A 22,692-nucleotide genomic window follows, 5' to 3' on the forward strand; every position below is an offset into this window, starting at 1 on the left:
AGACTCTAATCCAAAAGTGACCTGCTCAAACAGCCTTTGCAATGAAGTGAAAGCCTCTTGGACTTGAATGGTCAAACCTTTTAGGCACTGATATGTGTTTTTGAGGCTGTTGCCAGCTAATGTCCTGGTATATTGACTCAGCTGTGTTTTTGACCTTCTGTCTCTGTGTGTGTGAAAGGAGTGTGTGTGTTTGTGCATGTGCTTCAGTGAGACAGGCTGTCACCGTCATAGCTGTTTGATTTGGTGTGTTCCCTAGTCTCAGGTGTTTTCTCTCCCCCCCCCCCCCCCCCCCCCCCCACACACACTTTTTTAAAGTTATTATTATACACAGGTTGCCAAATAGCCACTGACCTAGCTTCCATAGAATGGACACCATTCACACATTTCACTTTAGTTAATTCAGCTGTATCCCTGATCTGCCTGCAGGAGAAGTGTCTGTGGAAAACGACTGTAAACATATGAACTGTTATAATAGCAAATAGTAAGTTAATTATGGTTAAAAACATAGACAGTATAAAATATGCCAATTAACAGACTAATATTTCTGCCAAATAACAGACTAATAAAACATTAGAATTTCACCATCAAAAGTGAAAAACTAATTCTTTGTTCTGTACTTAATGTGACCAGATGTCCCTCTTTATGTGGGAGTGAACTGGATTTTATTCCTTGCCCTCCTGTCCTACATCTTGAGATAATGTCCAACATTTTGACTGGTTCTCCACTTTTCTAAAGTCTGGCTTTTACTCGATATATATGAAGGGAAGCCTTTTAATTACAGTCAGAAAATCCTCTGCTCATCAGGAAAAGTTACAATTAAAAAGAAAAAAAGTCACAAATTTGCAGATTTTGGTGAATATGATGAAAACTACCACAAAGCGAATTATATAATCAGTATAATCTGAGAAGTTCTTTGTCTTTTTCTGTTCCTGAAGACAGGAAGTATGTAATTGGTTCTTTTAATGGTCATAAATTTATTTTAAATTAGTTTATGTTCAGAAAATGTCAGCCAGTAATGGAATATGCTTGGTGCAATTTTAAAATTCCTACAAAAAGTAATACCAATAAAATGAAAGTTGGTGGTGCTGTATCCCGTTTCTTTACATGAAGGAAAGCAGAATGTGAAGAAACAGACATCTGATAAGTTGCCTGTCAGGCGTGTTTTCATACAGAATCCTGCAGAGTAACAAATGTTTTCATACTGAAAGAGTCTGGAGGCACCGTGGTCCCAGCTGTAGGTTAAGAAGCAGTCCTGTGGTACCGGTGTATCAGGTAACTGTTATTGTGCGCCTGTCAGTGGTATCATAAGGGCTGAAGTTACTGTAGGCCAGTTTCACTCGTGTTGAGTTCATTGCTGATCGAGAGGGATCTGGTTCCTACCTCAGAGCTCTTTTGTTTGTTCAGTGTGTGCATGTTTCAGGTTGTGCTGTAAGTGTACACAGACGCGGTGTTTTTGTGTCATTTTAATCCCCTCCTCTTGTTTTCTTTAACTTGATCACATATGGTTCCAGTGCAGGCTGTATTGTGTTTTTGATAGCTAAAACAGTTAACTTTTTGACTGGCTGTGAGAAAATGCATCAGCATATGACAAGATCGAGAAGAGAGAGAGAGGATGTTTCACCTTTTTAATTACTTTCTGTGCTTATTTGTGTGCAAATGTCTAATTTATTTTTCCTCACTTGCATCTCTTTCTCGGTTCTTAGTGAGAATGTGAGGGGTTGGGCAAATGAGTACTCCTTAGGTTTTAAGCAGCATCACTTGCTTGTAACACAGAAGTAGTTTCCATGTGATGCGTTTATGGAACTGCAAAATCCTAAATGATGGCAGAGTGGGAAAGATTTCCGGGTCACAGGTGGAGAGAGGACTCAAAGAAGAATAAGTTAGCATAATGAAAAGCACCCACAGTCTGCCCGTCTGCCTCCTGTGATCCTTAGATCTCTCCATCTATTGCACCCTAGCACACGCACACACAAACCCACACATTCCTTCTTCGTTTGATCCGTCAGCCTCGGTGGGGCCCACAGTAGCAAAAAGGGCGGCACCACATAAAAGAAAACCCCCTCCTCTCTTCAGTTAAGTACCCTCAACCCCAGCAGTGTGCTTCTACTCTCTGCTGGGATTGAGATGATTTCACCCAATCAGCTGCCTCTTCTACTGTCAGGGCCTCTTCTCCACCCCACCCCCAACCTCTTGGAAAAACTTGGGTCTAGAGGCCCAAAGGTCCTGAATGAAGCTGGAGTGGCGAGGCAGGTTAATGGGGCCGGTAAGGACTGTTGCCCTTGAGGGACCAGTCCCTGAGCCCCCTGGATGTTTGGAGATGAGAGATGAGGATCTTTGTTGTGGGAAGACTGAGGCAGTGATGAGTGGTCTCGATGGAAATTGCAGATCCCCTAGGGCTGGAAGAAAAAAAACAGGGAAATCCCTCAATCTTTCTCTCTCTCTCTCTCTCTTTTTTTTTTTTAAATCATTCATGAAGAAGTCTGGTCTTTGTTTGGCATTCTATCAACCTGTTTGCTGCCTTTTCTTTCGCTTTAATATCTGCTCCTGTCAGTGTTTCTGTCTTCATTTCTTGCTTTGTCCTTCAAGTTGGAGAAACATTTATTCCTGATCGCACTCCTGGACAAACCCTGAGCGCAGATGCAAACAAGCTTGTACTCATACTGTAATCGTGGGGTGTGTGCAGGCACTCAGTGTGTACTGTATTGCATTGTAATATCACTGTTATGTCCTCTTCTTTGTCCACTGCTCACTCCCTTTGATTGAACTTTCCAAACCAGTCAGTCAGGCTTGCGGTATTTAGCAAATCTCCTCCTCTCTCTCCTCCTTGTCCTCTCATCATCCTCCCTCTTCCTGTTCCCTCTTCTCTTGTTTTGTGCATCTTTTCTTAAAGTGTTTTTTCTGGACTGATCTCCGTGCCGTTGAGGCTGACAAGTCAGACAGGGCTATACACAACAGCGAGGGGAAAGAAAAAGAGGCTAATTCCCCCTGGCAAGACCAGTGAAGTTGCACACAAACACAGGCATTCTTGGCCAGTCTCGATCTCTCCCAGCATGCTGACCGTTCGACAACAGTTCCAACTCAGTGGCTCCATAGACAGGGAGCTGTGACAGGGAGTGAGCGGAAATGAGAGGGTAAAAGACGGAGGAGTTGAAAAGGCGAGAGGATGGTGAAATGCAAGAGGACTAAAAAAAGAAGAAATTAGCAAAAATGGGGGAATTGGACAACACAGACACACAAAAAGGAACTAGTGAAAGCATTTTATTTTATTTTTTGGACATATTTGGAAACTTGGAAAACATTTACACGCTATTTATAAAACTGCTATCGTTGCAGCCATGCTACACTTCATAACTATACACCGCAGCTATGAGCCCCTTGTTTTTTGGATTTATGAGCACCATTTTAGCCGCCTTGTTTCTTTTTTTCACATTGTTTTTCTTGTGGGATTAAACTATGTAGGAATTTAGGATTTTAAACAATTTTTGTTGATGGAAGCAAGAAGGAGAGGGTGGAAAGTGGGAAGGGTGAAAGGGAGGGACTAGCAGGGAGTTTATGGTAAACAGGCCTAATAGCATAACTGGGTGTCCTAATTGGTCAGGGATGAGTGTGCATTGTTCATGTATGTGTGTGTTGGGGAGAGAGAGTGAGGCTCTTCAGGAAAACAGCTGTCTGAGTGGCTTCTTAAGGCCGGGGGCATTAGGTCGGACGGAGCCCCCTTAACTGGCTAAACCGTCTAAACACACACACCCCTGTCTCTTCACCAGATGGGAACCCAGCCCAGTAGGCTTTTCATGTGGTTGCGGGCTCAGGGAGTGGATGGGAGGGGAAGCGGTTTCAGGAGCAGGGAGGTGACACACAAGGTCTGAGCAGTTCTCCTCCTCTCCTCTCCTCCTTGTCTCATCTCTTTGTTTCAGCCAAACACTTTGAGAAGTCGGGGTTCATATTTTTCAGGGGCTTGAAGCGACACAGCGGTTCGCGGTTTGGACTCGATCCCAACAGTTTTCCTGTTGCTGCCAGAGTTTGGGCGGAGTGCTTTGGGTGTAGTTGACTAAGTTTTGCCACATGTGTGGTTAGGCAATTAAAGGTCGCACCCCAATACTCTGAGAAAGTCTTTTTTTTTTTTTCTTGCACACTTTGTCTAAACACTGATGTGATGCATGCACGTAGAGATTGAGTAATGCTAGAATTAATCATCTGACTTATAAATATCCCATAACTACATTTACAGCGTGACAAATATACCCTTAGAAAAGCTGTTTTTGCAAAGAATAATCCTTTTGCACTGACAGATTAACCCACTGAATTTTGAATTGTCTGGAGCTACTAAAGTCTGCCAAGCTCAGCCTCTCTCATATATTACTTAATCTCTTCCCCCCATCACCCAATCCCACAAAGAAGCCCATTGTATGAACTCACATCTACTACCGACCAGCGTAGACAGCTTGAAATGTAGTAACACCATAAGTCACATGGACACATGCATGCACCCACACACACTAATGCACTGCTTTTCTCTGGCTGGCTTTTTTTCTTTGTGGGTCACTGGGACGCTGTAAATGGAAAGTGGTGACATTTGTATGTGTGGACTGGTGCTGTAACAGATGTAGTTTTAGATTTCCAAACTGGAAACACCTTGATGGGAATTTCATAACTGGTCTCTGGGCAACACAGAGACAGACCAGTGGAGTCTTTTGCACTCCATATCTCTTGCAGCACAACTGGAATTAATTTGTTCTTCCTGTCTTTTGATTAATTTAGTTTCTTATCAATATGATTGATAATGATAGCAAACAGTTGTAAATTTATGGTCAGCATTATTAAAACACAGTTATTAGTATCATAGTCACACCCAATCCGCTGCTTTCGCACTGTCTGCAGTTCGTGTCAGCGTTGTGAAGACACTGTATTGAGCTGACTCGTAATCACTGAGCCATAATGGCGATGTTTTTCATTAGGCTAACGGCTATGATCTCATCGGTGGAAATGATTGCTTTGTGATGGCATCCAACACAGAGATTGCTGTTTACCTCCAGCACAGCTTAGCTTAGGCTGACAATGTAATGTTTCCAGGTATTTTATTATTTTTTTAAAGAAAAAGAAAGAGGAAAAACAAATCCATCGGAAACTAATCGGGCGATGTGGAGGTGTCTTTCTCTTTATAAATGTCTGTGATCAGCTTAAAAGAAACTTTTATTTACAGCAAATCCTGCTGAAGTGACGCAAGTAGCTATTGCAATTAAGTTGCCAATGATACGTTGATGTTTAAACCCCGGTCTTAATCTTATAATAGGAGACAATTTGAGGTAGAAAATCACCGGTGTTACTGGTAACTTTAAAGATGGCTTTGTTCTATTCAGTAACCAACGACAGTTTGACAACACTCTGCACCACCCACCCTGCGGTTTAAATGCTCCCTGTCCTCTGCCTGTTGATACATTTCTAGCTATGGTTCAGCATAAATATGTTTCTTCTACTTTAATGGAGATTTTTCGAAACATGGACTCTTGCAAACATGATCTTTTGGGTCAGGCTGTGTGTGGCTTGTCTGTGGCTTTACGAGCCACACACAGCCTAAACTTTGGTTTTCATAAACAGTTTTAAAAGCTGGTTTCTCTGTCCAACTAAACGTAAACACAGAAATTAGTCCCCTGGGCTCTAATTATAGGACTCCTCAGTGGCTGTAGTGTTTTAGCGGGGCACTTAGGAGACTGCTAATTTTCCAGAAATCAGCTTTCCCAGATCTCTATGATGTTTGTACTGAGTACATAATTAGCCTGTCCTAATTTGGGTATCTGTGAGAATAAGACCCAAGGTGGAAAGTCCAGTTTGTGTCCTTACAGGATGCATTGACGATTATAAGGGATAATGTTTACTTCATTCATGGACACAGTCTCACATGCACTCACTGCTACTGGTTATTGTGTTTCCAAGCCTGTAGCTCTGAACTGCGGTCGGTGTGCCCCGCTACTGTGTGGTGGTGACATTTAGTGATAGGCCTTATGTTGCTGTCTTTCCTCTGCTGCAGCCCTCCACTGATGCTGTCCAGACACACACACACTCTCAGGCACACACATTGCTGCCTCATGATAGCTCAGCTGTCTCAAAGCTAGTGCCCAGTATTAAAGAAGTCTGTACTTCCTTTAACATCTTCATATTTTTTCCTTCTGTCTGTTTATTCCTTCATCTGTCTCTTTATTTCGCTAAGCTGTAGCAGTGATGGGATACAGCATGACCAAATGTTTTTAAGCTCAATCAGTGGAAAGACAGCGCAGCTTGATTTATGGTAAATACATGTGTGTGTCTGTTTGTGTGTGGTTGTGTCCATAATTGAAACCCTTGTCAATTTTTTCCCATGCTGATAATAAGTGTGAATTAAGCATCAAATACTGAGGAGTGTGAGAAAAAGTCTGGTCTCACGGACACTTGCGCACACACACACACACACACACACACACACACACACACACACACACACACACACACACACACACATTCTGAGTGTTAAGATAAGAGTTAAAGCCCTCGGCGGCCCACGTGGCAGTGTTTTCAGTCCTACGTGTCGGCTCAAACCAAAGCCACTCAAGCACAATATGAATCTGCACGTTTGTATGTGTGTGCTCTTTTATATTTAAAACACATCCCTAACATCAGTGGGTCTGTTCAGAATTTCTGAAGGTCCTGAGGTGTTCGTGTTGTTACTGTTTCACACACTGACTTTATCGCCTTTGTGTCTTTTTCTTCTCAGTGTTCATTGTCATATTTGTCTTCTGGTAAGTGCAAATTTTCCAAATTCTGGATGTTTTAGAGACAGGAAGAAGAAGAAGAGGAGGAAGAGGAAATGCAGGGAGCTTGGAAATAGAAATCCTTGCTTTATGGAAACGTGCGTGTTTACATGCTTTTGTGTTTCTGCGAATGCTCAGTTGTTCGCAGTTGTGTCAACAGCTCTCCGGCTTTTTGCACGTACCAGATTGTTGATATGTACACTCTGCCAGGCAGAAGAAGTTGCAGTGATGTGTGGGAGGGAGAAGAATGATACATTCAGCGATGAACAGAGATAGAAAAAGTGTGTAGTGAAGGGAGTCCAATAACGGATGCTGTGAATATGCAGATAGTCTGCATGTGACTGTGTTGCTCAGTTTTATTCAACCCTTGCTGCTACCTTGCCTCGGCATTTAGGTTAACCACCTCCTCCCTGATCACATTTCAGACCGTGAATCATGAGCTAACCCTCTGATAGCCATACATTTCTCAGCATCCTGTGGGAGATGCCACTGTCAACTACATCCTGTTCCATTTCCTGTCCCCGTCACCATTCTCCCTACACCCCAGACCCTCGACAGCACACTCAGAACGCAGAGGAAAAATGCTCTTATTCGGAAAACCGTCTCATCCAGTCGCCTCCCTTAGAATGTTCTTTGCGATTGTTTCCCAGTCCAGCCACAGGATGTGACACGTCTCTCGCCGTTGTTTCCTGCTGCATTGGAAAAGTAGAGCAGCAGTGATGAATTTGTCTGCGGAAAGGGTTAGCCAAAAAGGTTTCCGCATGCTCTGCAGGTTATGATTAAAGCAAACAATGTAAGCACCGGTGCGGAAAGTTGTTCACGCACATAATTACGTTTTTTTTTCTTTTTCTTTTTTAAATGGCTTTAAATATAGGGCAGAGTTTATTTTATATGGAGACCAACCTAAAATTTTATGCACAGAACAGAAAAGAAAAAACATAATAGGTGCAAAAAGTAACCACATTTAAGTCTGTCTCAATAATCAAGACTGGCTTGGTAGAGTCCCGGCCTTTGGCTTCTTAATTGTAAGTGGTGTCTGTAATTGCATCAGATGGAGAGGAGCTCTTTGTGTACCAGAGGAGGGGATGAGGAAACGGGCCAGGAGGCAGAGAAGGAAAATGGTGACAGGATGATGGGACACTTGGGAGCAGAGGGTAAAAGTCAAGATGCTGCTGAAGAGGACTGTCCTGTAATTATAAAATATAAAGTTTTTAATATTGGAAAAACAGGAACTTCCTGTTATTTAATTGTTTATCAGTTAATTAATTACTTTGGTGTACTGTGAATAGCAGTAAGGGTGTACAGTTAAAAGTTTAAACTCTATGCACTCCTTCACATTTTCTAAAGCACATTTTCGATTCTTCGCTGGGCTGATTTTGGCCCCCGAGCCTTATGTTTGACTCCCCTCCTTTTAAGACATAAAAGTTCGGAAGGCGAGACAGGTAGTTGGGAACTTGGAGTCCCGTACAAGTTCGCCTTCTCATTGGTGGCTCACATCAAATGAAACCTGCCCATTCTTCAAGCTTGATTGCTCAGCAGCTTAAATGCACAAAGAACCTATTTCACAAGTGTGTGTTCTTGCCTGCGTATGTGCCACTGACCCCCAACTTGATACTCAAAGGGGCCCGAGGACCCGTTAGAAGAGAGCGTGGACCATGCCTCATTGCCCTGGTAACAGCCTCTGGCAGATAACAACTGCATCACCGTAGCAACCTTGGGGTTCAGGGGGGGTCACCACGTAGGAGCTCCTTTGAATACATCACTCCCCCTCACACACCCCTTTTTCTTCATGACAGGTTTTTGATTGGCCATCGCGTGTGTGTGTGCTCTCCACGCGTGCAGCGAGGCGGTACAGACACCGGAGTATGTGATTTGAGCGTGTGAGTGTGTACAAGTATTTGAATTGACGTTAGGAGTGAAATTGGACTTTTGGATGCTGCACAGAGGCCAAACTATGTAGCATATTAGCTGTGTAGTTATTACATAGCATCATGCCTGTTAAAGGGATTAGGATTTGGTCCCGGAAGCAAAGGAGGAACCCCTATGGTATGTGTGTTTTGATAGTTTTGGAGTGCATGTTTAGAGACAAATTGTTTGTACACACATAGGAACAAATTCAAGAACCGTGGTTGTGTTTAAAAAATCAGCAGACTTTTAATGGAATTGTCTTCAAAAATTTGCAAGAAGATGGTGTGAAGTCAGAGGCAGAATTAAAGGAGTCGAGGGAGAGACTGGGAGCTAAAATAGGAAAATAAAGGTGTGAAGAGTGTGAATTGGAAAAAGAAAGGTGGGGGAGAGATACAAAGCTGGTGGTAATCAGCAAACAGTGCAGTGTAGGCTGAGAGCTTCCTTTGTTCAGACTGTTGGTTTTCTGGGATGGGTAAAGAGAAGCTGGATTCTGAGACTAAGTTGAATAGTGGACAGAAGAGTGAATGGAAAAAGACGGAGATACAGATGCACTTGTCATTGCAGGTGAATTTGATCTTTTTTCTCTCTATTTACACAGTATTTAGGTTATGTTATCGGTCACTACTGGGCTGTGAACTTGAATGATTAGTTAAACTGGGGATGATTGTAAGGGATTATTGAGCGAGACAGCTAGGCAGGTTGTTTCTTTTTAGAGGTCAGAGGTTGCAGCCTTTGATGCAGCTTTAACAATAGCAGCGTTACTCGGTAATAGCGTTGCATATAATATGATATATTTTTTTAATTTACCCTTTTTTACTGTGTTATTAATCAGGACTTTCATCAGCATATGACACCTTTGAGCACTGATGATGAAACACTTGCTCTGTGTGGCTAAAAATTCACAAAATTGTCATGATTTAGATACTGCAGCAATAAACTGAGTCCTGTTAAAGCCTATGTTAACACTGTGAATATCTGCAAATGTTTTGAAGGCTATAATTCAGTTTGATTTTAAACACCTTTTAATATAATGCCATAAAATTGGATTTTTAATTAAATTTCTCCATTGAACTGTGTACAATAGGAAAAAGAAGACCCTGTACATTGTATACATATGCTTTGACATGCAAAAATCTTGAGTCACGCTTCATTTCTTTATGTTTTGCTTGGAAAATAGGAAATAGGTGCAGTGATTTATTGAAGGGTGTGCACACATGAATGGAAATTCAACGCTCTTCTTTGGATGTTTCTGCCTTTTGTTCTGTTCTCTGCTTTAGTAATGTTGAGGTCCGGGTCTGAGGAAGCCAGTCCAGAAGTTATTGTTATATTTCTATGTTCATAATTGCATCGATTTTGGTAAGATCTCCAACACCACTGGCTGAAATTCAGCCCCAAACTACAACAGAGCCTTCACCGTGTTTTAAGATGGCTGTAAACGCTTATTGCTGTACCTCTCTTCTGACATCCTCTGTAAATATTCATGACAGTTAAGCCAAAAATGTCAAATTAGGTTCAGTTTGTTCCTTTTTCTTAAGTATATGACATTCAGATAATATTAATCTGTTGTGGATAGTTTTTAGGCCTGTGATTTCATCGTTTTGTGCTCCACTTGTCCAGTTTCCTCAATTTTAAGGACACACTGCACACCATGTAGGTATGGCAAGTTTTTTTTGACTAATAGCTCTTTGGGAATCACCTTAAAGGTGCAAAAATTGCTCCTTTTATAACGGCAAAACTGTGCTATCTTTGCTAGTTGTCTACTATGTGAAGGCACAAAATGAGTCTCTTATTCACAGAAAAAACTTTGCGCACCACAAATATTGGGACGTTCACCGAACCATGCCGGTTTCTCAGCGAACGGCCGTTAGCCAGTGCATAACTAATATGACATGACAGATAAATGTCAGCCACTGATAGGCTGACGACAATCAACAAGATTTTTATTGGCTGATATCAATGTTTGGCAGTGTTGTGCTTAGTTGCCAGCTAGTTAAGTACAACAGGCCAGCACTAATGCAGTCTAAGCAGTCCTGCAATAGGTCCAGCATTAAGGTAATGTAGTGAAGTAGATACTGGGGTAGGATTTTACCTGATGTCCACGAATGCAGCACTAACATCCACACCTTCCCAGCTGATAATTAGCGGCCTTATAAGAAACAGCTGCGCTTCACTACCACACGGAGGCATTTGGCAGTCTTTTCCCGTCCAAGGTGGCTGAGAGCATTAGGCAGTTAAGCACTGCAGATCTTGCGTTTATCATAATGTGGCATATAGTAGGGTGGACCTTGACGACTGTTTCCCTCTTTTGTTACAGGATTGTGCCATACTGCTGCTGTCTTGTCTTGTGCTGTTTTGTTTTGTTGTGTCTTTTTGTGGCCTGTTGTCATCTTACAAACGTTTATGGACTGGCCTCGACTGACTCCTGGTTTTATGGTCTTTTACTCTGAATTGTTTTATACATTTTTAATCATGCTTTTATAAAGAACTGTAACTTAGGGTGTATTTGTTTTATGTAGATCTCTTTTACTAATTTGTTTAACGTTTTATGCTTTGTTTTATTGCTTTAGTGGAGGTGCGGCCGCTTGTTGAGGGGCTAGGCACGTGAGGTGGAATCCCCTCCTCGATGCATGAGAGTGTACACACCGGGCATAGGTAGATTGCACCATTTAGATTTCAGTGTGAGTGACAGTGAGGTTTGCAGTGGAACTACATGGGTGAGTAATTGGTGGCACCCTTGGGCACTCCTCTCTGTAGGTTTCCTCCTCAAGTGGCCGGTCTCCACCATTTTGTTTAGTTATTTTTATCAAGCTGTGATTGTTCTAGGGTAGCATCGTGGTAGCGAGCCTGGTCATTTTAATCATTGTTTGTTAATAAAGTGTTTTAATTAACTGTCTTGCCGTCTCAGCCCTGCTACCTTAAGAACTTTTCTGATTTTACAGTTCTATGCTTTTAGTAGTTTTTCTTATTAAATTTTGATTTGTAAAATTCATCTGCCTCACCTCTGCTGTTAATAACGAGCCTGTGGGCTTTGGTAGCTAGTGTAACATCTACATTGGCTATAGAAATCTTTCCTGGGGTGTAACTCCCTCCCCAGGTGGCGTTGTCAACATCTTAGTCCCCGTCCCTGGTTATCCCTCATTCGCGCCACCACAGTAAGCAATAACAAGTATTTATTAATTAGAGTTCAGTTCAACAGCATTTCAGATTCAACTCCAAAATAACCAGTTCATCTTTAGTAAATAGCATATCATATAAAATGTTTTCAGAAATAATAATTTGTATTTAATTAAATGTGAAAAAATAAAGTAATTTGCAGAGACAGCTTGACTGAGCGATAGTGACTGCCTGGTCATGTTTTGCGTAGCAGCAGGAGAGATTTTATTGATCTGTATCACACAGCAGACACTGTCTTACTCCTCCCACCGCACATGTATACGTACACCCTCACCATGCAACACCACCCTCCACTAATCACTGATCCAAGTACTCCTTGACATACATTGTCACATACTGCTTTTTTTTTTTTAAACTCATATTATTAGTTGCTATGCACCATATAGTTTATTTTTATTTCATATTCTGTCAACACGTTTCAGTCTTCGTGTATGAATGTCATATTTAATGATTCCTTTAACCGTCTACCTTTTTTAACATCACCTTTGTTCCCGTTTATGGATTTATGGAGTGCTGATGGTCAACGAGTGCATTTGAAACATCATGAATCCAATTCTCTTAAAAAAAAGAAGTATCTAAATGAAACTGTCTTCTATTTGCTTTTTCTGACACAGAACTGGAATCATAGGAGTGGCTCAAGAAGAAAAGTCTGAAGTCATGTCCTCCTTTTGAATCTCTATCTTTGTTATGTTATAGCTTCAGCTCCTGCACCTTCCACCCTCTTGCCCCTTCATGCCGTCCCTCCTCCTCTGTCTCTTCCACCTCCTCACATCAGCCTTAGTGCCCTTGATGAGCGCTGAGTCATATAGAGCCATTGTGAACATAAGGTTCCTTCTAAGACACGCACAGAGTCGAGTACACTGTGTGTTTCTTGTTCACTTTTCAAACCTTTAAATATTTTTCTGTGTTGCTTCTGGAAAAGCATCTGAATTGAATGCAGGTTAGGTCAGATGGACAGCATGGAAGCTTAAACATGGAAAGGAACAAACAGTCACACAAGCGAATAACGTCTAGTGTGACTTCGAGGAACCATGTTGGGTCTCTGTGTCAGTAAACAAACATTTCCTCTTTCTCTCAGGCATTAATCACGGGGTAATTGAGTGCCTGTCAGTTGTTGTTGCGTCTTTATTTTGCTGTGTCTTTGCAGCTCCATTATCTATGTTCACTCATTCTGAATCACATCTCAAACGTGTCGTAACACGGCTTTTGGGGTCGTCCTCAGTTCACAGAAGGACTGAGCAGCATGAATGAAACTCTCATGGGGGAATTTTTTTGTTATTAGGCGTTTACCGTTGCACAGCTTGTGACTTGCACATAATAATTAAGAGAACTCCAGATAGGAGCAGAAGCCTATTAGTAGCGTACCACTGTGGTGAATAAATTCCCATTTTTATTTTGTCTTACTGGTTCTAACTGGTTCTACAACTAACTGGGATGTGCTCAAAGCACTAGGAGGGATTTGGTTTTGTCAGTGGGAAATGGGAAGTGAAAAGAATTGCAGACATATTCAAAACCTGCATGGATGTACAGGAGTGAGTCACTGCTGCAATTTCCCAGTCTCAGTGGGCTCAGATCGGGAATGCAATGATTCAGCTGTTTTGACAGTCAAATGTAAATCTGAGCCAATTTTTTCAAACACCATGATATGATATTCCTTGATTCGAACTCATTTTACATCATGGGTCACATACAGCCCACTTTGATCTGAATTGGGCCGAACCAGCTCAACTCCTTTTTTTTTTTTTGGTCCCTTTTTTTTTCTTTAACTGCACATTTGATCCTATTTAATATGAGAATAAAAAGAAGTGCAAATTCAGCAGCACGTCTTGGTTTTTCTCCATGATAAAGAAATGCTGCTGCAGTAAATGAACGACATCTATGTCAGCATGTGTAAAACTACAGAAAAACCTCACTGCTCCACAAATAAAATTTTTATTGCTGATGGTGAAATGCTGATGCTGATTTTTGTTATTGTTTACCTCTTGACTTAATTACTTTAGTGTAGTATGAATTACAGTGGCGAGGTCCCTTATTGGTAAAACTGTAAAACTTGTGAAAATACAGTTTAAAGTCCAAAATCTATCCAACTATTCACAGTTTCATCCAAATTGTCGGATTAGAGTCTTTTCCAGGCCAATTCTGGCTCCGGGACCTTATGTTTGACACCCCTTATTTAGACACACCAGCTCTCTTTCTTTTCTTGGTCAAGTCTAATCTCACTTCATGTTTGACAGTGTTGCATTGTGCTACTCACTCAGTTGAGGTCAACACAATTGCTATCATCCTCCTCTGAAGGCTAAAAATCTCCTCTTTCATACTCTGATTAGAAATGTTGAAAAGACCTTTTGGACCTGCATGTATCACTGAGCATGCCTTTAATTTTTATTGAACATGGAGGCACTTCATTTCTCGAGATCTGAGTTTGAGTGCATTTATGGTACGTTTGTATGGACAAAAGCATCTGCCGAATGAATCTAACGTCATGTTTCTGTTCTCTCCACATGTTTTGTGATCGCCCCTCAACATCTATCCAATCACTTTACAACTCAACATGTAACTTCACAGGTAAGTGTTTTTTTGCCATTTTTTTTATGATGTTTTGTAATACTAGAAACTCCCCTGACACACACATAGTCACTGATGAACCAAAATATAGGCCTGATTTCTTAAAATAAACCTCAGAAATGTGTGAAGCTCTGTACATTATGAATGCACTCGGATTCAAATAATGGTGTTGTGTGTTTAGAGTGGGTAAAACACAAGTCGAAAAGCCCTCTAACCGTCTCCTTCTCCCTGACGTGGGAACAGAAAGTGAAATAATGCCTCTGAGATCATTAAACTCAGTGTTTTGTCAATGCTATACCATGCAGAGCCCGCAGGCGCCGTTCTGTTTTCCCCTCTGCATAATTCACACACGCATGAATCCATAGTCGTGCATGCTCACAGGCAGCGCTTTTGGTAACCATGCACACAGACTCCACTTCTTCTGCCCAGCCGTAAAATGTTTTCTCTCACTGTAGCGCTCTGACCTGCTCTCACACCCCGCTGACCCGTATCAGTTCTTTTCCCACTGGTCGTCTTTCTGTCCTGCCAACAGCCTGTAGCTACAGCTGGCTTGTCAGCCACTTAGAGCTGATGATTTAAAAGCATTTGTATTGTTTTAACATGGGGGGAAAAAAGTTTTTGTAAAGAAGTGGAACTGCCGTTTCTGGGACACAGAAGGTTACAAAGGTGCCACAAGGGATTTCACCCAGTTCATGGTTGTTGAAGTTGTGTACTTAGCTAGTCTTGTCTGTTGACTTTTTACAGGTATAATTAACATGGCTTTTGAAGCAACTATAAAATGTTGACTATTATCCAGAAAAAAAGGATGTTTGGAGATCATAGACTGTGTTATATAGCCTGTTGTCTCGTGTTAAAGTTTTTAAAGGTACAGTGTGGAAAATCTCACCACTAGGTGTCAGTAGATTGCAGATTAGAGTCAATTCTGTCTGTATGTAATCCTAGCTACGGTGGCTGCTGTAGGACAAACGCATAAAAAAAAGGAAGACAAACTTTTTACTTTTTTCAAACTCTTATTTGCCAAAATTACATCCGGTTTTACTTTTCGAATTTACTTATTTTATCTTTATGCCTGTCGCGTTGTCTCTTTCCTTTCTTTCTTTTTTGCTTCTTTGATGAAAGGGACACCTTCTCAGATGATAAAACATAGGTATGATGCTTCATATATCTTGAGTATGAAGGTGCAGGCACAAATTTACATTTAAATTTGTTCTCTTCTTCTCCACCTTTGATGTACTATGTGGTAAGGTTGGGCGATATGTAAAAATTTTCCAACCGACAATCCTGTCCAATACGCGATGATAGGTGATATATTCGTGCAGGCGCAGACTTTTCGATGGGCAGAGCAATGTAATCATTCACAGACTGATTTGCACATTTAGAATTTATAAGTTTTGTTTGGAGGGAATATTTTACCTTCTTTTCTTGTTTGCTTCAGTATTAATATAGCTACTTTTTGGATTATTCCTTTATTTATTTATTTGAGATGCACCAAATCGCACCAAAGACTAGATAGATATATATGTAGATAGATATTTTTTTATGTTTGCTGGAACAGAGATTTTCATTTTTAACTTACTTTCTGTTTAATTTTGTATTTGTTGTTTTGCCAAGAGTGTAAGACAGATAAACGCTGGAATGACCTGTAAACAAAGTTACAGTGGAAAAAAGAAGCCAGTTTCTCATTGTGTTTTTTTATTTAAATAAAATGTTTTAGTTTTTTTCTGAACATCGGCTACTGCCTTTCTTTCTTTCTGTTATGAGTTTGAGTAAATGAATCACTGCATTTGGGCGCACACTGAGGAGTTTGCATTTGTTCGCAGCTGGAAAACAGTGCTGTCAAAACAGAGCTATTATTTTTTTCCGTTGACTGCTTCTCTTAGCTTCAACCAACATTATTAGCAAACTTACTCTTGAGCGAATAAATAAATCGCCCTTGTAAAAATGATCGGTGAAAGACTCAGCCCATCGTCGATAGTCGATATATTCGTAGAATCGCCAAACCAAGGAATTTGGCTGTTCTCTAGCCACATACATAAATTTCAATTACGCAACACACCAATGTCCATATTGGCCACTGTATTCGAGATGGTGGGGGAACATGGCGGCTTTTATGAGCTGACGCATTTTTAATACAATAATACTAAGTTTATGAGAATGCATCACTTTTAATACTCTAATAATTCATTAGTAGTAAAATATTCTTTTTTTCTATTAAGTAACCTTTAAATTGTGGAAACAGTAAATGTGGGAAAAGATGGCCTTTAGAAATAAGAGTGACTGCTGTTTAAAAACCTCTGTGTTGACATCTTGATAGGACTAAATTAGTGTTCAGTCAATGGAACATGAATTGCATGCCATGTCAAGTTTCTAATGATCCATTACAGTTTGCATTAGCTCAGTTTTAAGTATTTTGCTCCCTTTCTTTTCCTTTGGCTCGGTTAATCAGTTGGTAAACATGCATGGAAATGGCTAAAGTTTATTGCCTGTTATAAAGGTACATTATGTTAGAGATTCTTTTGAAGATATCTGACTGTGTCCAGATGTAGATAACATATATGCGTTGGATTGTACGGTGTCTCCCGAGCCTGCTTCTCCTGAAATGAGGTTACGTGTACATGTACGTGCATGTGTTATGAAGAGCTGTAGGCGACACTGGAGCTTGTGTGTCTCTAAAGGTTATTAACTCTGCTATTCTCAACTCATTATCTGAGCCTTTGGGCTAAAAAATAGATGAACTATATGTTCTCTACCACCCTCCTATCTTCTCTTGTAGGAGTATAAAATATTTGAGTCTGCAGTGGAGAGAATCTCTTTGTGCTGTTAGTATGTCTCACATCACAATTTTTCAATCAGTGAATCTTAAAGCCCCGAAAACTTACATTTAAATCTTTAAAGCGTTGTGAAAGATTTGTCTATGCCATGCATATCATGTTTTTGTTTTTTTTATCAAGTCTTAAGATTGGATAGATTTTGTTTTCAAATATTCCTGGATTCTGATTAATACATATAAAGAGGGGGGGTATTTTTTTTATATATTTTTGCAAAGCTGTTGTAGTTTTGCCACTATAATCTTGCCCAAGCTGTTCCTCCGAGGGTCATATCGCTTTAGACACCTCCTCCCCCCAACAACTTTCTAATTTCAGATCGCAGTGTCGGACCATTTTTGTGAAAAAGCATTAACAATCCAACACCTGCTTAACAGCATGTTTAGCCAGCTGTGCAGGGTGAGAGGTAAGCCGGGCGTTACCGAAAGTAAATGTGCTGTTATCCCCTTGCTTAACCATATTATGACTCCCTCCTTACGGATGGATGAATTTTTACGCCACCTTACAGTTCGGTCATTTAGAGTGTCTTTAAATATGTTGGATTTCTGATGTTTTGAGGCAGCTCAGCTCATCTTATAAAATGTAACCCTCTCTTAGTGGTTAAAAAAAGCTAAAGATCGGTCAGGATTACTACATTTAACGCATGATTGTTATTTCCATCTGCGGTACTTCAGAGTGTATATTTGGGAGTGTGGCTCTGTTATGGCACCTGATTGTCTGTGTGTCTGAGGAAAGGTGGAGTCAGGGCGAGCAGCACCATGCCCCTAGCATAGAACAGAACAGGTACCAGTAAGGACATATGCTCACCTCCCATTAATTGATCGAGAATACAAATATCTAATCCATCCAAATGTATTCAGCCTGGCTACGGCCTCCCCAAAGATTCCCCAATTTCCATTAACAATAAACTAAAATAATTAAATGATACATTGCCTTACTTCATAAAATTTAAGCCTAAAGAGTCATGCTGACAGATTTCTTTAATTTACTACACTAGGATTTCTTTATAATGTAGAAAAACGGAGACATGTCTTATTATCAGAGATTAAATGTGTAGTTAAACTTCTTTACACTGACAGAAAGGGGACTTTCACCGGTCTGTTCAACATAAAATCTTGGTGGGCTATATGTGAACTGCAATGCAGAATGAGTTTGACATCTGTGATCTAATCTGTCAGTCACATGACAGCAACTCAGGACATTCATTGAGGAATGCTTCCAGCACTTTGTTGAATCTGTGCCACAGAGAATTAAGGTAGCTCTGAATCCAAAAGGGGGTGCAACGCCACATTAGCAAGGTGTGACTAATGAAGTGGCTGTTGAGTGGATGTGACATTGATTAATGGGTGAAACGTGCTACTGCGATGGTCTGTACGCCCAGCCTACGGACAGCTTTGCAGACCCTCGTCTGCATGTTGTAGCTGTGTCACTAAAGCGTCACAAACGGCTGGTCTGTGGTTGAAAAATCCTCTCGGTAGGCTCTACACAAAAGGACACAATTGCAGTACCTTATATAGAGCATGAAAATGAGTAGGCATGGACAAGTGTTTCAAAGCGGCTTGGGAATGTCCAGCCACTTTAGGTTGGTTTATGTAGTTTAAATAAACAGCTGTATAAAGGGGAATCAGCTGAGCCGTCAGCTGATGTGGGCTGGCACTGACATCAGCTGAGATCGGCCAGGATCGCAGCTGACTTTTTTTTTTGTCTTGACCAACGCTACACTTCATTACGCAATAGTCAGAAAAGTCTAATGCAAAAGAGGGTGACTGTTGTCTAGACAAGTGGGAGGTAGAGCGATCACCCACAATAATAGAGTATAGCATCAGTGGATAACTCGGCTGAAGAAAGGCCACCTTATGGTCTGCTGACTTTACGGCTCTGTTTTATTGAGGCTGTGGAGGCTACTGGAAGCTGTAAGGAGTTTGTAAAAACATCAGCTGTCTGACTCCTTCTGTCATGTTAAAAAAAATCCTTTGGAGTCTCCCCACACTTTCCAGAAAACTATAAACACTACTTTATTCCAATCTAGTTCTTTTCCTGCTTTTTTTTTTTATTGTCAGCTTTGAAGAATTTGTGTGTTTGTATGTGTTGCCAGTGGACACATTCACTTTGCTCTGCCTCCTACAGAAAACCAGCAGTTCATCTTCTGCTCTCCAAGTTGTTTTTGGCTGCAGCAGTGTGTCACTTGTAGCCAGAAACTAATGCTGAAGACTTTTCCCTGGCTTTTAGAGCGCCTCAACTCTTACCTCAAGATTCAGTATTTTAGGAATTTGACCCATATCAAATACTTACAGTCGGGATTTCTTAGCTTTGATTTTTTTCTTTTTCTTTTTTTTTGCCATTTTTTTAAAGACAGATTTTTTTTCTTATGGGTTATTCAACTTAATTGTGTAGTAAACATACGGCCCGAGGGCCAGAATCAGACCACCAAAGGTCCATGTGCGAAATGATGGGACATGCTTGGTATATACTTCATTTATAGTTTATTAATGTGTAATTGCAACAATTTTCTGTATTTTGAGTAAAACAAAGCAAACACACAAGTTGACCAGAAAGATCCGAATGTGTCATAATAACAGTTTTTTTTTTTAAAGTTTTGGACATGATTAGCTTTTAGCCTTTTTTCAAAATCATTACATTTGTTGACTATCCTTTAAGTGGTAAGATGAATGATACTGTAAAGCAAAATGTCTTGCAAAGTTGCACACAGAAATAAAAAAATATCACAGAGCCCAGCTGCACTGGAGTTTTTCTTCCCAGGAATATAAGCCGGTTTGAAAATATTTTGGAGCCCTGCAGGAAGAGAACGATCAGGTGAAACCTGAGATTCAGTGGAAAAATACACACAATACCTGTCCTGGATGGGGCTGTAATTCCAGTTTTTAATCTTCTTTTATTTATCTTATTTTCTGGAAACACAATCTTCTCAGAGCCTGTGGCAGCACTTACAAATACATGTGTGCTATCACAGTCGGTGTGAAGTGTTAACCAAGCGTATGCAAACAAATAAACAGAGAAGACACCGGCAAACACATACCCAGACTTATGGACGCCTGGATGCAGATGCATATTTTCACCGGTAAGACGTGCTCACAGCTGCACACAGACGCGCCCGCCCGCCCGCCCGCGCACGCACACACACACACACAGAGGGAAAGTCCCTGCTGCAGCGGTGTGCTGCGGGTGGGTGGCCGCGACCAGCAGTGGCCTTTGGCTTCGAGTCCAAGGTGGGCTGAGAGTTTGTGTTCCACCCAACCCCCTTTGGGGGAGAAACACAAAGAGCCACTGTGTTTAAGAAAAGAGTCAAGGTATGATAAGGTGGAGAGAGGTCCAGAGAAATGGGGTGGTGGGGGTGCTGGAAAAATGTTGAGTGATTTCTGGAATGCTTCAGAGAGATTTGAGATGGACAAACAAAGAAAAGCAAGCTGAGGAGGGAAGATGAGCCTGAGACAGAGGAAGATGACACAAAAGGGATGAGGAGAGCCGGAGAAAGACAGATGGAGAGGAAGGAAGGAGGGAGAAGTAGAGGGTAGCCAGATGGAACTCCGCTCTGAAACTTGTGACAGCCCGTGGGAGGAATATCTTTGGGGAACTCTTTTTCTGATTGGTGTGTGTGTTTTTGTCAGCCGTAGCGTGTTGAATGGTTAATCATAGCACAGCAAATATGAACTCTCTCTTTGTTTATATTACTCCGTGTGGGTGTATTCAACTCAGACGCTCTATTTTTGAGTCGATCTATTGTGTGACTGCGTGTGTGTCCTCCCCATTTCCTCCGCGGCTTGTCTCTAAAGTGCCTTGAGATGGCGGCGTGTAACGGCTGGAACGCAGAGCAGCCAGCAGGTCTGGCCGGCAACTGCTGATCTGGATTCTGCTCTTAAATCCATGTCTAACAGGATGACTTGCTTAGGGAGCTGTGCTTGGATCAGGAGTAAGGAAAGTAAAGCCAGCGCCAAAAGAGGTTGCAGACTAGAATCTGTGCAAATGTGTGCGTGTGTGTTGTTGCTAAATTAAAGCTGGTCCCAGTCCAGCGTTTAGAGGAGGTTTGCGTCGGGTTGATGTATTGTTACGAGCCTGGATAAGAGGGATGAGCTCAGAATAACGAACATTTTTGCCTCCCTCTGTGGGTGTGTGTGTGTGTGTGTGTGTGTGTGTGTGTGTGTGTGTGTCAGAGAGCTCACAGCTGTAGAGGGCAAAAAGCCAGACCCAGAGTCAGCCTCTATTGTCACGATAACGGTCGGCCTACCGTCTGCTTAATCAGCATAATTCTGCCTCTCAGTCTTTCTGTCTTTCATCCTGTCTCAATCACATTCTCTCTCTCTGTCTGCTTATCTTTCCATCTCTCTGTGCCTTGCTTTTCTTTATCATCTAACCCTCATCTGTCTTTCTTTTCTACTTTTATGTCTTCTTTTATCCCTCCACATCGCCCCCCCCCCACTCTAAATCAGCGTTAATGCCACCGCTGAGTGTCTCTGGAAGAGCTGCAGCTCGTGTGAGTTTCTGTGCACACACACATTTACACACGCAGTCACACACACACACACACACACACACACCAGTCTTGTTGTGGGTGAGGGCCACACACGCGCTTGAATGGCTGAGCTGCGAGGCTGCTGCTACTGCTATTTCACACATCCTGGCTTTTATTAGAGTTTTCCTCTCACGGTGTTCCACTTGTGCGCTTGTTAAAAAGGCTTTATATATGTAAACACATGGCGTAATTATCTGCTGTGTTGTTTTTAACTCACACCCTCTCCCTCTGACACACACACACACACAAAGACAGCAGTTTCAGCAGTGGTCTGCGGCACCTGTAGTGAGCAGGTCCCAGTGGGGTTTGATGGGCCAGACTGGAATCCTGGTGGGTTGCCAGATTGGCTGTCAGCAGATGAGCTGAACTTCGCCTCTGACTAAATATCCAGCTCTGACCCTTTTATTTTTGACATTCCTCTTTTGGGAGTGAAGCTCAAAATTGTTGTACTTTAATGCGACTGAAGTCTAGAGTAAATGATTTGTTGCACTAGTTAATATTCAAATGTGATGAACATTTGAATATTTTCGTCATTGTCCCTACCCAGTTTTTTTTTCCTTTTCAAGATCACTACAGCTGACAAAACGAATCACTGGGATTGGCATTAAATCAAAGTGTCTAATAAGAAACTGCATTTATTTTAAAAGTGACATTCATATGGTTCATATTTCCTTAATTAATAGCCCAGCTAGACAGTTCAACTGTGAAATTAAAATTAAATATACAGGAGATTCAGACATAGCAACACCCTTAGACAAAAACTGGTTCATCCCAAAGACAAAATACCCCAAAACAAACTAAACAACATAGTGTATTAGGTGCACAGAAGAAACCAAACCAACCAAACTCTGACCACCACCAGTAGGCAACGGGTAAAGTGTCTTGCCCAAGGACACAACGACCGAGACTG

At 41.4% G+C, this 22,692-nt stretch overlaps 1 protein-coding gene across 1 annotated transcript in view; it reads left to right on the forward strand.

Annotated features, from left to right (window-relative positions):
* The window catches only part of LOC109194847 (wiskott-Aldrich syndrome protein family member 2), a 30,369-nt gene extending 14,218 nt beyond the window's left edge, over nucleotides 1-16,151 (forward strand). The window contains exon 2 of the mRNA XM_025899253.1: nucleotides 14,885-16,151. Within this exon, the coding sequence (XP_025755038.1) occupies nucleotides 14,885-14,892 (8 nt within the window). The 3' untranslated portion in view covers nucleotides 14,893-16,151. The remainder of the gene's footprint in view (nucleotides 1-14,884) is intronic.
* The last annotated feature ends 6,541 nt before the right edge of the window (nucleotides 16,152-22,692 follow it).

The sequence above is a fragment of the Oreochromis niloticus genome, linkage group LG15 (assembly GCF_001858045.2).
Source record: "Oreochromis niloticus isolate F11D_XX linkage group LG15, O_niloticus_UMD_NMBU, whole genome shotgun sequence".
NCBI classification, from domain to species: Eukaryota; Metazoa; Chordata; class Actinopteri; order Cichliformes; family Cichlidae; genus Oreochromis; species Oreochromis niloticus.